General features: G+C 48.8%; 1 protein-coding gene across 1 annotated transcript in view; it reads right to left on the reverse strand.

Moving 5' to 3' along the window:
- The window catches only part of LOC135816594 (uncharacterized), a 230,806-nt gene that overhangs the window by 176,585 nt on the left and 37,837 nt on the right, over positions 1–16,384 (reverse strand). The window contains exons 6-7 of the mRNA XM_065329777.1: positions 9,285–9,539; positions 325–627 (exon numbers count right to left, since the gene is read on the reverse strand). Coding sequence (XP_065185849.1) covers positions 325–627; positions 9,285–9,539 — 558 coding nt within the window. The remainder of the gene's footprint in view (positions 1–324; positions 628–9,284; positions 9,540–16,384) is intronic.

Genomic DNA, 16,384 nt, shown 5'->3' on the forward strand with positions numbered 1-16,384 from the left:
ATTGCATACTGCATGCGGCAATTGTTGCCTGCGATACTACGGCATTGGTCCATAGTATTGCATACTGCATGCGGCAATTGTTGCCTGCGATACTACGGCATTGGTCCATAGTATTGCATACTGCATGCGGCAATTGTTGCCTATGCCCTGATAATACAACGCGTAATAGCTCCCAAACAGGTCGGCTTGTGTGGTTGTTAAACACAAATTTTGACCTGTGCAGTATCCGGGATTCATATAATTATGGTATGCTGAGGTTTGTTTGTATGTTTGCTGAATAGTGGAATTCCAAATTAGACTTCAATGAACAAAACCCAGTCTTACCAATCTTGGATCTGATATCAACCAAGCGCGTTGGGGTGGAGAGTGCGCCAGTCGAAAAGTAGAGCTCATATGAACCATCCGGCACATTCAAAAACACGGCACGCACGCCTATAACCATCATAGTCTGGACGAATCCCCGTGTAGGCTCTCTAAGCCAGGCTTCAGTCACCTCAACGCCAGTACGATTAATTTCCGGTATCTCCGCGATGAGGAAGCTGACGTTGGGGGATAGTGAGAGGACAGTGACCTGGCTGAGGATAGTGGTGCTGTTGGTTATATACCACTTCAACAGTGGCACAGGACCTGCAGGCAATGGCAATGACAGAAGAGAGGATAACACCTACTGTGAAGAGCAGAATTTGTTGGTTGTGTGTTAAGTAACTCCTCCTCACGTACAATCTACGTTTCCCAAGCTGGACTGCATGCATGCACCCCGTACTTACCCTCCTACTCATCTTTCGTTCCGTTGGCCTGGGTAGCTACTTGCGCGTCCATATTTGCCATAGCTACCCAGGCCCTTTATCTTTCATTCTCTCCCTCCCTCCCTTCCTCCCTTTCTCTCTCTCTCTCCCTCTCTCTCTCTCTTTCTCTCTCTCTCGATGGCGCTGAAACGATGGCGCTGAAACGGTGGCGCTGAAACGATGGCGCTGAAACGATGGCGCTGAAACGATGGCGCTTAAACGATGGCGCTGAAACGATGGCGCTGAAACGATGGCGCTGAAACGATGGCGCTGAAACGATGGCGCTGAAACGATGGCGCTGAAACGATGGCGCTGAAACGATGGCGCTGAAACGATGGCGCTGAAACGATGGCGCTGAAAAGGAAAAAAGAACTATAATCTATTTACTCCTATATTTGTGCCACAGCTCTCACTATAGACATGTATGTATTATTCCCGTAGCTATGCAACATATGTTACTTCAGCAACGTCTGGCGCTAGCCAGGGTCCACACAGCTTTAATTCCCGTAGCTATGCAGAAGACATTACTTCAGTAACGTCTGGCGCTAGCCAGGGTCCACACAGCTTTAATTTGGTGTTTGTTTGTTTGTGGCGGACGGACGTCCGTCTGGCGCTATCCCGTATCTGTCCCGTACCGTACCGTACCATCAAAGACAGCTGGCCACAATATTCAAATAGGGCTTTCAAATGCAAGATCATAACGTGAAGCAACTTGGAAGAATGAGTATGAATGCGAAGTGTATCAGGTAATGCATGTAGGGCGATTGTGCGGGTTCGAATCCCAAGTTATGTCTTGAAAAAATAGGAGAATTGAAAAATTTATAACATCCCTATGCTTTTTTGCCTAGGTCATCAAGGTGGTAGACGGTGTCGTATTACCCTCGACCGTACCTGTCCCGTACCGTACCGTACCATCAAAAACGGCTGGCCACGAACAGCTGGCCACAATATTCAAATAGGGCTTTCAAATGCAAGATCATAACGTGAAGCAACTTGGAAGAATTAGTATGTATGCAAAGTGTATCGGGGGATGCATGCAGGGCAACAGTGCTGGTTCGAATCCCAGGTTATGTCTTGAAAAATAGGATAAATGAAAAATTTACTATGCTTTTTTTGCCTAGGTCATCAAGGCAAAAAAGCATAGCGTAGGGCCCTGAGCTGCCAAGCTCTCTCGTTCCGTGTTTGTTTGTTTGTGCCATCGGCATGCCTGGCGCTATCCCGTACCTGTCCCGTACCGTACCATCAAAGACAGCTGGCCACACTATTCAAATAGGACTGTCAAATGCAAGATCATAACGTGAAGCAACTTGGAAGAATGAGTATGTATGCAAAGTGTATCGGGGGAATGCATGCAGGGCGACAGTGCGGGTTCGAATCTCAGGTTATGTCTTGAAAAAAAATTGGAGAGATGAAAAATATATAACATCCCTATGCTTTTTTGCTTAGGTCATCAAGGTGGTAGATGGTGTCGTATTACCCTTGAATGCAAAGAGAAAGTTAACCCACATGCATGCACGCATACACACAATAAAACTTAAAACAAACAAAACATCAATCAATATGCACATTTATCCAGACACGCTCTCACGCACACACACACGCATGTGCGTGCCAAACGTACAAAACGTGGACACATGTACACCAAGCAGATAGAATACAAGGAAGTGGGGTATGCCATAGTTTTTTTTTCTTTCAATTTTGTCTGATAAATATTTACGAGACTTTGCAGCGAGCGACACCGTGGATAACATTGAGCCAAGAATTATGCAATAAACCAGAAGAGATATCTCTTCACAAGTAGGCAAATAAATGCGTAGGTGCCCGGCCACTGCAATCGGGCAAGTCACAGCAATGTACGTATTGCAACTTCAATGATACACATACACGGTTGACCACCCATGCCTCAAACCGGCGGGTCAACCACATGGTGGCCCGGCAACTTCAAACGGGAACACACCGAAACAACAGACACAGTTGACCACCCATGCCTCAAACCGGCGGGTCAACCACATGGTGGCTCGGCAACTTCAAACGGGAACACACCGATACAACAGACACAGTTGACCACCCATGCCTCAAACCGGCGGGTCAACCACATGGTGGCCCGGCAACTTCAAACGGGAACACACCGATACAACATACACAGTTGACCATCATGCCTCAAACCGGTGGGTCAACCACACAACAACATACAGGTGTTACAACACTGAGACAATACAGCACAACACTGAGAGGCAAATGCATTTGAACCTCCTTGGGGCCTCGTCACGTGGCACAAGATACCAACGTGTCATGTCCAAAGGGAGGGAGGGAGGGGAGAAAACACGACCTTGAGTCACTTTGACTAACTGGATGACAGAAATTGTTGACAAGGAAGTTGCTTTGCTGACACGAGGCAGGGCAAAGCGGCCACGCAAGATTTATTTTTTCATCCACCATTTTCGGAAAAAATATTTTTTATTCATGTGCCGCGTGACAAACCCGTGACAAAACACGTGCGCGCATGCGTGGGCTAACTTGGCTTTGCTGCTCAAAGCTGTCAAGCTGTCGGTGATACCCACAGAGCCACACCGGCACAAGGACTGCACAACAAGCGGACGGCACGACACTGTACAACACTACAAATGTACCTCACTTCTGTTCTCAACACCACATGGGCGTGGGCTGTTCCAGTCTTTGCTGCTAGCCATTGCACAGAGGGAATACCGGCTGCACGCCTGACATAGTGATCGGATGCTGCACTTTGCCAGCAGCCTGCATGGCATATGGCTGCTTCACAGACACTTGTACTCCGGTGAGCCATGAGTGTGGCCCCGCCAATGCGCACAGAATGGGAGCTCACCCGGTTGCAGTTGAGGATCTTAGTCGAGCAAACTCGGGAGAAGTAGCTGCTGGCGACGAACACAAACACTGGCCGTGGGCTGCCGGCAGTAGCGGTCAGGGACCGGAACTCGGCCATAGCCGAAACTGGGTACATCAGATTATGTGTGCGCAAATACCGGGCTTAAAGGTCTGAGTCGCTCATGAGATCATTGCTGGCAGAAATCAGAGCGACGAGTTCAGCGGAGGAGTTGGCACCAGGCATTGGTTGGCTGTAGAAGCTAGTTCTCGGAAGCGAGTAATCACAATAGGTTCATGCTGCATCTCAGCGGCCCATTGCCCCAAAAACGATTGTCCTTGATAGAAACCGCAGAAGCCAACATCAGAGGCATCCGTGAATAGCTCAAGGTCAGGGGACTTTGAACACTCGACATCGTAGAAGAAGGATTGGCCATTCCAGTTTGCAGTAAAGGAGTGCGACCATTCGATGTCCAAGTGAGCTTCTGTGTCGATGTTGACTACTGACTGAAGAGACAGAGTTGTCCAGCTAAGATACAGGAGTTGACGGATGAAGATCCTGCCAGGAGGAACCACCTTTGCGGCAAGGACAAGGTTCCGATCAGCGACAGCAGTTCCCGCGTTGTGTAGTTAGTGCGCGTGGACTACTCACTCAAAGCCGCTAGAAAGGCAAATAACTTCTGGTCAGGTAGCCGCATCACCTGGTCCACGCTGTCGACTTCTATGCCAAGTACCGTCACCACTGTTGCTGGGCCGACCACCTTGCTGAGGTTGCCGAAGACCTACGGGACCGTTGCTTTCAGTTGAACTCATTCCATTGACCATCAAGCACACAAACATAAGCACCTTGTTTAGTGCAGCGTACTGGTTCTTGTGCTGGCCTGCACAGCTATCAGGAATAGTTTTACCCAGAATGACTGGGTTGATGATTTCTCCCTGAGATAGGGTAATGCCACGTGCACAGCAGATGTGGTGCATAACATAGCCAGCAATCGCATGTCATCACGTACATTCAAAATCAACATAATTTTGCGAATCGACATTTTTTTCAGGATCACTTTTCAACGAGGACGAAGCAAAGTCGGCCGAACGAAGCCTAGAGGAAGAAAATCACCCTCTCCACTTCACCATCACGATACTGACATAGATACTAGATGAAACAACTAAAAAATCCACAAGAAAACTGTACGGCCATCATCGCGCTGACTTTGGTCTGACTTTGGTCTGAGAATTTCTATCACGATCAAAAATGTACGAGGAGCACTCAAAAAATAAGCAACAGACGTACCTTTATCGCTCTCTACTCCTTTTTCAAGGCACAAAAGTCGACTCTCCACTTTCAAACCAGGAACTAGACATACCAGTGGTCCTTTTCAGCTGCTCCACGAGCGCAGGAAATATTCACCAAGGGGCGCAGAGCAGCATCCATTCCAGAAAAAGAGCTAAAATACGAGTGAGACTGCATGACTGAGTACATGAGTACAGGTATGAGTACATGCAGAAAATAGTCAATTTCAGCGTTTCTGCTCCAAACAGCAACAAGCTTCGACTAGAAACAAAGATTACACCAAAGGATCAAACAACAACCATTTTCTGCAGTTTTTTTGCAGATGGCTTCCTTGTGCTTGGCCCAGCACGCCAAAAATCACACCTCGGTGGAGTACAAAAATTACAACTCTCAGATGTCCTCAATTGCTGGCCATGACGAACGCACAGTGGGCATAAAATCTTCATATCCACATCAAAGGCCACAAGCGTTTGACAACCACACCTGATACTTAGATGATCAACGATCGTCCCTGCACTCAACGTCGCTCCAGCAGTAGTAGCATGTTGCAAACCACCATCGTACGTTGTCCATGCAAATGCCTCTGCTCCTTGTCTACTTCTTTGGCTAGATTTTTTGACAGGTAATCACAGCCATTTCTGAGTTGGCGTCAACGCCACTCGCCATGTCGAGGCCTAAATAACTGGTCCTCTGCTTCGAGTAGTTCTTGCTTGGCCTCATGAACTCCAGGAAATTCACTACTGCGACCATGAGCTACTCTATCTGCCCACGCAACAAATAAATATTTCAACAAAGCGCGATCGATCGCTGTTTGAAGTTGTGAATTTTCAAGCGCTTCCCGCTCACACGAGTCAGCGCTTGTCTACGCAGACTAGCACAACTGATACTCTTGTACAGCTTGGCGGAGAGACAATGGAGAAAACGGAGAAAACACGACCTTGAGTCACTTTGACTAACTGGATGACAGAAATTGTTGACAAGGAAGTTGCTTTGCTGACACGAGGCAGGGCAAAGCGGCCACGCAAGATTTATTTTTTCATCCACCATTTTCGGAAAAAATATTTTTTATTCATGTGCGCGTGACGAACCCGTGACAAAACACGTGCGCGCATGCGTGGGCTAACTTGGCTTTGCTGCTCAAAGCCGTCATTTTATTTCTTTTGCTCAGGGCCCTACGCTATGCTTTTTTGCCTAGCTCATCATGCATGTTATTCGAACAGATGGAAACTTTTTGCAATACAATGATGTAGCCGATCAGTTCGTTGTGGTATGGTTGGGCATTGTAGCCGTCATGGTCGACGTAAAACACTACAAGACCGCAACGAAGTTGGGGCCAAAGAGAAAGTTCCATCAGTTCTAATAACATGCATGATGAGCTAGGGAAAAAAGCATAGAGTAGGGCCCTGAGCTTTCAAGCTCTCTCGTCATTGTCACGCCATTGCTCCTGGTGGTGGAGGTGGTGGCGATGGCGTTGTTACCAACATCTCCTCCTCTATCACCACACGGCCTGCGGGCAGCTGAAACATGTCTTACAGTGAAAGTTTTCAAATTTTGTTTTTCTCCAGAAAACAGGTTTGGGGACCTTACTTGACCTCTTGAAGGCAGTGCAGGGCACCAAAGTAGTCTAAAAGTGCCCCAAACACCGCTTTCAAAATATAAACTTTGAAATAGAATTTTTGCACAGTCGGACACACAGACAAACAAGTGGCTTTTGTGGAGGAGCAAAAATTCAAAGGAACTAAAGATGATGACACCGACTTGAGCATGTCAACATCAGTTCCAAGTCATGGACCAAGTTCTTCCTGGAAAGCACCACGATGCTCTGGGCGGCGTTGCACTTGCATACTCTTTCGATTCTGGCTGTGACACTGTGATTGTCACCGGCGCTCCGAGACTGCGTCAGACGGCTCATGAGAACTGAGTTGCATGTAACGCCATCAGCTCGTTCGTCGTCTGATTCACTCGCCCGCAAGGCTTCTTCACTACTGGGAACTACGGGGGTGATTCAGCTTCGCTGTCAACATCAACATCAGATTCAAAAACTGCCGTCTCTCTGCAGATCCGCTGCTACGGCCTTCCTGACACCTGACCAAACCCGGGCCATGCACAGGGATCGTCTTGGCCTTGCTGACACCTGACCAAACCCGGGCTATGCACAGCGATCGTCTGGCCCTGCGAGATGCTCTAGTGTCACTAGACACGGACATTGTCAGTCTTCGCTTACCAGCTACTTGAACTTGACTCCCAAACAAGATTAGTGTTTGAACTAAATTTGAGAAGAGGATCGCCACCGGTTCGTGAATGAAGCGCAGAGTGAACGCGCTTGACAAAAACATTTTTTTCATTCCGTCATTTCTCAATTTGTTTTGCGAAAACCCAAAGACATGATTTAGCTGACCACGGCCCATATGATGCTACAGGAACACTCATACGTTATAGCTACGAAGTTCAATAGAGGTGTAGGATGATATACAGTTGAACATCGATTATCCGACCACCTCTGGGCAGACAGCTGTCAGGCGGTGTTCAGATAAGGCAAATGTTCCGGATAAGAAAAAACTGTCACTCACACACTTTCAGTGGTTAAAGGGGAAGTATACCCTAAAATCAAATTTTCACCAGTTGTAGTCTTCGGGGTGCTGAGTCGAATGGTCTTGGTCCGAGGAAGCTGAGACGCTCCCTTCCTACTTGAATCCCAATCGAACTCGCGCACTTCCACCGAAACTGGGTGACTGCGCCCTACTAGATGGGGATTTGTATGCAAAATGTCACTAAAAGCGCCATTTCGTTCTTATAAAAGCACGGATGACCGCGATTGGCCCATATGTTGTAGTCTTTTGGACGCTGAGTCGACTGGTTTTGGTCCGAAAAGGCTGCGATGCAGCGTTCCTCCTTTATTCCCAATCGAACATGGTTGAACAAGCGGTCACGTGCTCCTGCGTACGCCAGTCACCTGGTCACTGTGCCTGCAGGGTACAACTTACTAGCCTGTTTGACCTTTTTTGGGTGCAGTCCTGTCACTCGAGTTGAACTCGAGTTGAACCTTGGTGTGAAAGTTGTCGCCTGCTGGCGCGGTGACCAGGTGATTTGGGCACCCAGGAGCACGTGACCGCTTGTTCAACCATGTTCGATTGGGAATAAAGGAGGAACACTGCATCGCAGCCTTTTCGGACCAAAACCAGTCGACTCAGCGTCCAAAAGACTACAACATATGGGCCAATCGCGGTCATCCGTGCTTTTATAAGAACGAAATGGCGCTTTTAGTGACATTTTGCATACAAATCCCCATCTAGTAGGGCGCAGTCACCCAGTTTCGGTGGAAGTGCGCGAGTTCGATTGGGATTCAAGTAGGAAGGGAGCGTCGCAGCTTCCTCGGACCAAGACCATTCGACTCAGCACCCAGAAGACTACAACTGGTGAAAATTTGATTTTAGGGTATACTTCCCCTTTAATACTAGCCGCACGACCTTTTTACTTTTTACTTTTCAAATTTTTCGTATTTTTGAATGGCTCACTACATGCACAGTGCGTACTCTACGGCACGTGCACCCAAAAAAAACTGTTACGGATAATCGAATGGTCGGATAGTCGATGTGCGGATAATCGATGTTCAACTGTACTCTGACTGTGCACTGTAGGCCACGAATCATCCCGCTTTGGACTAAAACCATTTTCATGCCTATCATATGGGACACAATTTCTGTTGTGTAAGTTTCATCATGTATGAGCGTCCCGTTTCGCAGCAAAGTTGACACAATTGGACAGCCTAGTTCCTGCGTCTCCAGCCCACACCCCTATACATGCAAGCACGCACGACACAAGTCAGCTGAGCAGCAAGGGAGAGAGATACAGGTTAGACACAGATTTCACTGATACTGAACTGACCGACACAGCCTGCTCATGCAAACTGAACTGACCAGCACAGTGTACAGTGAACTTCGAATTACACTTTGCCAACTTCGAATTATCAGCACGAATCCCACACATTTTCTATGTAAGTGGAATCCGTGGGACTTCTAATTAACCGGACATGTCCAGTTCGTGGTTCGAATTATCAGAAATTGTTATGTGGGAATCGTATTGATAGAAATCGGTCCTGGAAAAACTTCTAATTAAGCGAAAAAACCATATTCGAATTATCAGGATTCCACCTCTATAAGAGCAGACGCAGCAGCAGCATCCCCCCCCCCCTCCCCGCCCCCCCCCCCCCCCCGAACCCAACCCTCATCACCACCACCACCACCACCATCACCACCACACCCCCAACAAGAACAAGAACAAGAACAACAGCAGCAACAGCAGCAGCAGCAGCAGCAGCAGCAGCAGCAACAACAACAGCACAGAGATTGCTGGAAACGCCTTAACACTCTTACTCAGAACATCGGGTTGGGAATAGTCCATGAGGACCGTGTGTCGAAAGCCTGGCTGCTGTACGCCGTACACATGAACGAAGAACTGCCCAGCGTGCCAGGTGGTTAGCAATGTACGAGGAAAGTCACTCGCCGTGTAGCCACTCTGCTCGAGCACGGTTTCAAACAAGCCTTTGTTCAGACTGTAGCGGATCAATTCAATTGTATACTGCACGTTTGCACCTTTGTCGTCATTTGGTAAACTGATATTGAAATCCACTAGAAGAGCAGAAGAAGAGAAAACGCCAAGCAATAAGTCCATTGCGCAATGACGTAATTTGTACCATAAACACCCACACGACCACCTAGGCATGGTCGTCTGGGGCTGTTGAACAGTGCATTGCTGATCCCAACGTACTCACCTGCATTACTCATTCAGTCCATATTTGGCAATGGGCAATGGGCTTATAGAATTGAAATGCTTTTTTTGAATAGTATGCTACTCGACCGATGCAGGCATATGGGCAGTCGTCTATTATCATTGTGTCATTGTATAAATTGATAGTAACTCGTGTTTTTCTCCGGAGGGAGTGTGGAATATTCCATTTCCATGGTTGTTGCAGGTATTGCATACGATAAAAAGAATTAAGAGAGCATGTCTGAGAATACCAAAGTATGTGTGCAAGTGGATCTCTCCGATTTCGCTCAAAATTTGCAGGTAGGTTCCCTTTGGGGTGTGGATCGATTGTGCAAAGCCCTTGAAAAAGTTTCTGAAGGGAACCTTGAAATCTGGATACCCCTCAGAAATGGCCGAAATATCACATTATTTATGGGTCTAGAAACGAGTCACGCCACAACGTATACGAACAAGCTATGAACAAAACTCCATCAAGCCAATATTGCCTCACCTTAGAAGAGTTCCTGGAGCAGTACCGCTAAGCCACGCCAGGATCCCAGAAGACGAGGTCCATCACCCCCTGACGCCACAAATGATCGTCTTGAAAATAGCCAATTTACAAGCGCTGGCAAAACAGCCAGCTACGTCCTCAATTGGCCAGAACTATACACCGGCAGATAGTAGAACGCCTTTTCTAGCGCTGAGGACATGTCCCCCATCTTCCTTTTGGGGGTTTCTTGAAATAAACCTTTTTGAAATTTTCCACTCGACCATGCTGAAATACGGCCAAAGTCATACCTGCGCAGGAAAGCTCGCCCCTCCGCGACGTCTCCTCAGCAATTTCTACTCCAACACTACTCCCAAGGCCGCAGAACAAATTGTATTGTTGGCTCTTGTAGACATCTATTCAGTCACTCACAAGACAGCCATTGTGCTAAACAGATCTTCTTTAGTTCTCTATCAGAAGTGCGCCATGTCATCTCTCTCGTGCTATACATAAAGCGGTACAAGCACGGCATGCCTGCAGGTGCGTACATAGTACTACATACAACTGCATGTACGATATCTACATTACCCCCCTTCCCTCAAAAAGAAAAAAAAAGAAGAAAGAGAAAAAAGGAAAACAAAAAACAAAACAAAAACACTTGCATCCGTATCCTGCAGCTTGCAGAGGAATGTACATACATGTGTTGGAGTAAAAGAGAGACGGGAAGTGTTGCAACTATTAGAAATAATCTGACTCAAAACTTGAGGCAAAAACACCATGAGTTTGAGTTACAATGCAAACTCGACCAATAAAGGGAAAAAATAAAGAAAAATCTAAATATTCACAAGGTAGTTAGAAGATTCTAAACAACGCCAATCTGGTAGCGATTGAAGCCACTCATTTGGTAATGCATGACTCGACGACTCAGATGTCAGCTTCACGTGCTTTCTCTGTAAGCTTGATCTGACGGCCAGCTCTGGTCTGTACGCCCTCGCGGAATACACTTGGACGAGATGTTGGCGGTGACAGTGACATACAGGCCGGTGTTGCAGGTGATGCTGTCGTCTCCGGTGAAGCTGCAGGAGACAACGGCAATGTGAGCGCAGTTACTGGAGCTTCGGGCCTGCATGTTGCGCTGCTCGCTGACGGAAGGCTTGTTGGGTCGGACACTGGCAGTGCTGGAGCACACACTGGCTCTGGCACATGCTCCCTCTCTGACTGTGCCAGAGGTTCACTCATGGGTGCTTTCTCCGCTGCTGCTGCTGCTGCTGGTGCTACAAACTCGGTAACATGCTGACGGTTCCGGAGCAGTATGCGTGACCCATCAGTGACCCCAACCTGACGACCATACTGCTCTACTACCTTCCATTCTTTTCGAGGGTCGCTGCACCCATCATGGAGCACTACCCGCGTACCTGATGGCAAATGGGGTAACTTGCGGACACCTCGGCGCGAGTCATGACCTTCAACCATTGCTGCTTTCGCCTTGATCTGCTCAGATGGGTTGACGATCTGTGGGGTGATGGATGCTGGAACCCGTGTCCGAATGACTCTGCTGAACAACGCTTCGCTCGGCGATGTACCTAGCATCCGGTGCCGCGAATTGCGAATGTCGAACAAGACTTGAGTGATGCGGCGGTGTAGCGGTAGATGAGGTCTCAGGCTGGCAACTCGTTCTTTCACCAGACGATGTAGTCGCTCCACCATACCGTTAGAGCGGGCATACCGGGGGCTAGACTTGCAATGCTCAACACCCAACTGAGCGAGAAACTTGGACATCTCAGTGGATGCAAACTGTGGGCCCCAATCCGAGACGAGTGTTGAAGGCAGACCAAACCGTGCGAACAACTCCATCAGCTTGTCGATCACACCCGTTGTCGTAGTATTGGACAGTGGTAGAAGCTCTGGCCAGCGGGAACCATAATCAATAGCAGACAGGAACGTGGCTCCCTCAATGGTAACAAGGTCAATGGCCAGTTTCTGCCAGACACCTTCTATCTCTGTAGGGAGGAGCTGTTGCGCTGGATTGGAGCGTTTACGCCAGCATTCAGAGCATTTCTCTGCAAACAGATTGGCATCCTTCATGAGACCTGGCCACCAAACCCGTTCGTGAAGGGTATCCCGGAATGCATCGATGCCTGGATGACCTTCATGTGCTAGTCGCAGCACCGCTGGGCGGAGCTCTTCTGGAATGACGTAGCGATTGTCTAGCATGACAATCCCTTCAATGACTGTCAGCTGATGGCGTAGCAGGAAGTAAGGCTCTTCCGTTTGGATGCACCCTGACCAAACTGATGTGCCCACTCTTTGTCGGACGCTGCTCAGTGTCGGATCAGAGTCCGTGGCCTGGCGAATATCCTTGGAACGAACCGGACAAGCCTCGAGAATGAGACTAACGAATTCCGCCATTGAACGTGCCTCTGCAGGTGAAGCTGTGCGATCAGGTAGAGGAGCTCGAGAGAGGGTGTCAGCACAAACCATCTGCTGGCCAGGGACGAACACCAAGCTGTAGCGATAGGGCATCAATGCGACCAGCCATCTCTGAAGCCTCGGTGGCACTTCGTCGAACGGCTTCTCGACGATAGAAATAAGCGGCTTGTGATCCGTAAACACTTGCACTTCTCGGCCTAGTACATACTGCCGAAAGCGAGTCAGGCCGAATACCACTACCAGCATCTCTCGTTCCAGCTGAGAATAGCGTGACTCAACATCTGATAGAGAGCGACTGGCACATGTCACTGGTACCCAACAGCCACTGGTATTCTTCTGCCACAGGACTGCTCCCAAACCGTCTGGCGATGCATCACAGCTGATAGCAGTAGGGACGTCCAATGCTGGTTGAAAGAATGCCAACGCTTGCAAAGCTGACGCTATACCAGCCTTTGCTGAGGTGAATGCCTGCAGGACTTCATCATCCACACTGAAGGGATCACGCTTTGCTAGCCTGCGCAGAGAAGCCGTGATCTGGGCCAAGTTCGGAATGAACTTTCCAAGGTACGTAGCCATCCCCAGGAACCGTCGCACATCAGAGATAGATTTCGGAGGGGCCAGCTCCTGGATGGCTTGTAACTTGTCATCATCTGGGGACAAGCCGGTCGCACTTAGCCAATGTCCCAGATACTTCACACGGTCCTGGTTCAGTCGGCACTTGGTCCAGTTGAGTTGGAGGTTAGCTGCTCGCAGTCGCTGCTTGACTGCTTCTAGCCGTGCATCGTGTTCTGCTTGATTGGAGCCAAACACTAGGATGTCGTCGATGTAGACGATGACTCCTGGCAGGCCTTCCAGAATGTCGGACACCACTCGCTGGAAAATCTCAGGCGCACATGCAATACCGAAAGGTAAACGCTTGAAACGGAACAGGCCACAGTGCGATGAGAAAGTCGTTAGAGGCCTTGCTTCTTCTGACAAGAGTAGCTGATGGAATCCAGATTCCGCATCCAGAACTGAGAAGACCCCTGCGCCATCAAGCTGAGCTGTGATCTCGTCAACGGTTGGAAGAACGTTGCGCTCACGTGTAACTCTCTTATTCAGTTCTCTGTAGTCCACGCATAGTCGCAATGCTCCATTCGGTTTGCGGACTGGAACAAGTGGTGACACCCACGGCGTGGCTTCCTTGACGGGTTCAATGATATCCAACTTGGTCAGCCGTTTCAGCTCGGTCTCGATGTCAGCCCGGATACTGAAAGCTGGGCGTCGTGGTGGCTGGGCTAGAGGCTTTGAACCGTCTTCCAGAGAGATTTCGATGGGTGACACGTTCACCACGTTTGCTTGTGACAGGAGGTTCAGCTCCTTGATGACATCCTGTCCGAAGAGAACGGAGTGCTGACTGGCTGCTACCACGAAACAACTGCACTTCACGTTCTTGCCACCATGTGAAATGTGGACGTCAGCCATGCCCAAAGTCTCTACGACACCGCCATTGTACGCTTTCAGCAAGCGGTCACTCTTGCGCGTGGGCTTGATCACATCATCAGTGAGGATCGTCCGAGTTGCACCTGTGTCTAACAGTCCAGTGCACAGCTCACCATTGACTTTGAGGGTAGTCTGGAATGTCTTGTCGCCTGCGAGTGCCGAGCTACTGACGGCGAAAGCGGAGTCGTACATGCGACTTGCATGCTCATACTCATCAGGCTCATCCTCTACTGGCCGGGCTCTTTCTTCGTGTCTTTCCACTTTGTTTGACATGCAGACCGCTGCAAAATGCCCTCGCTTGCCACACTTGTTGCAGGTGACGTTGGCCGCAGGACAGTTACGCATGCCTGGTTTGTGACTACGTCCGCAGTATTTGCACTTCTTTCCCTCTGATCCAGAACCAGCTGCAGAGACAGCTTGCACACGCTGGATGGGCACGGGGAACACAGGCGGTGCGTCACTAGCTCTGGTACTATCGTACAGTTTACTGTCAGTAATCGACGCTTCCAACGCCACTGACTTGGTGACGGCGTCGTTCAGGGTCAGCTTCGACTGTTTCAGCAGCTCCTTTCGAAGCTCAACAGAACGCAGGCCCACAATCAGCTGGTCTCGAATTTGGCAGTTAACAATGGTATCCACAGAAGTGGAGCTGAATTCGCAAACATCTGCCTTTTCTCTCAGCCGCCCAACGAACGAAGTCACCGACTCGCCCTCCATTTGGCGGAGTTGGCGGAATTTGTGATGTTCAGACGTGACATTTGTTGACGGTCGAAAGTGTGCCAACAATGCGTCCGTCAAGGCTTGGTACTCATCTCCAGGTGAGCCATCTTGTGTCTGCTCCACCGTGACAACCAGACCTTTCACAATGCGCCTCACTGCTAATCCAGCCAGATTCAAGAACAAGCGTTTCTTGTCAGCTGCTGCCGTCACTTCACTGATTGAAAGGAAATCATTTATGTCCTCGAGCCAGAGTTCAAAATCAGCACCGACGTTGCTCGCAGCATAGTCAGGAATAAATTCCTTGAGCGTCCTGCCCTTTGTCATTTTCGTTCACTGCGCCAATGTAGACATCTATTCAGTCACTCACAAGACAGCCATTGTGCTAAACAGATCTTCTTTAGTTCTCTATCAGAAGTGCGCCATGTCATCTCTCTCGTGCTATACATAAAGCGGTACAAGCACGGCATGCCTGCACGTGCGTACATAGTACTACATACAACTGCATGTACGATATCTACAGCTCTGACAAGGAAAAGCAGCGTGTTACATGCAACCCAGGCACTACACAAGACCAAGACAAACTTGTCAGATAGGGAAAAACTCAAGACTTGTATATCACTCGTTCAGAGCAAGACAAGACAACAAAACAACAGGCATGCGCATATGCATGCAGGAAACGTAAGTAATAAGATAACAACTTATGACGCGTTTGTACAACGCTTGCTCAGATATCACATCCCTCCACCATCAGATGGAAACGACCAGAATAACAGAAATACATAGACTGTGTCGTGGCAGCAAATAATCTGATAAGACGAACTACAGATCAAGGCGGACAGGAGCCTTTACAGAACGAGAAGAACTGCGCATAGACACGACAGGACTAGAACCACTAGACTGGTTAGGAGTAGATTCAGGAACAGATAAATCAGCATTCTCACGGATCTCATCATGTACAATTGAGCCAGGCAGTGACATAGACTCATTCGGCGGAACACTAGGTAGAGCAGTTGAAGACGGTAGAGCTGTGGTAGAAGGTAAAGCTCTGGAATATGGAAGCTGTGGTGCTGACGTAGCAGTTGAAGCATCTTGCACCGACTCAGCAGGAAGGCGTTTCTTCAGGTGGTCAGAGTGACGCTTCCAGACTCTGTTATCAACAAGACGAACCGTGAATGTTAGAGGACCAAGCTGTTCTTCCACGGTGCCAGCTATCCACTTCGGTGAGGAGTTGAAATTCATTGCCCAGACGGCCTCACCACAATAGAACTGGTATGCATTTGCACCACCACGATCATGGGCAGTGCACTGTTTGTCCAAGACTTTCTTGCCGCTGTCCGGGAACACGAGATCCAGCATCTTTCTTTTTTTTCCCTTTTTAGCTTGCCGTGGTTGGCTATCACCTGACCTCTCATGTTTATTGGCAGTCTTCGGACGGGCCAGGAGATGTTGAATAAATAAATAAATAAATCCAGACGTGAGCGGGGACGATGTTCCTTCCAAAGTAGCTCAAACGGAGAACGACCTGTTGTTGACTGCGGCGTCATTCTGTATTGGAACAGGAACCTGGCAAGGCGGGTTTCCAAATCAGGGCCAGACATCTTGGCCAAG

This window comes from Sycon ciliatum, chromosome 1, assembly GCF_964019385.1.
Source record: "Sycon ciliatum chromosome 1, ocSycCili1.1, whole genome shotgun sequence".
NCBI lineage: Eukaryota > Metazoa > Porifera > Calcarea > Leucosolenida > Sycettidae > Sycon > Sycon ciliatum.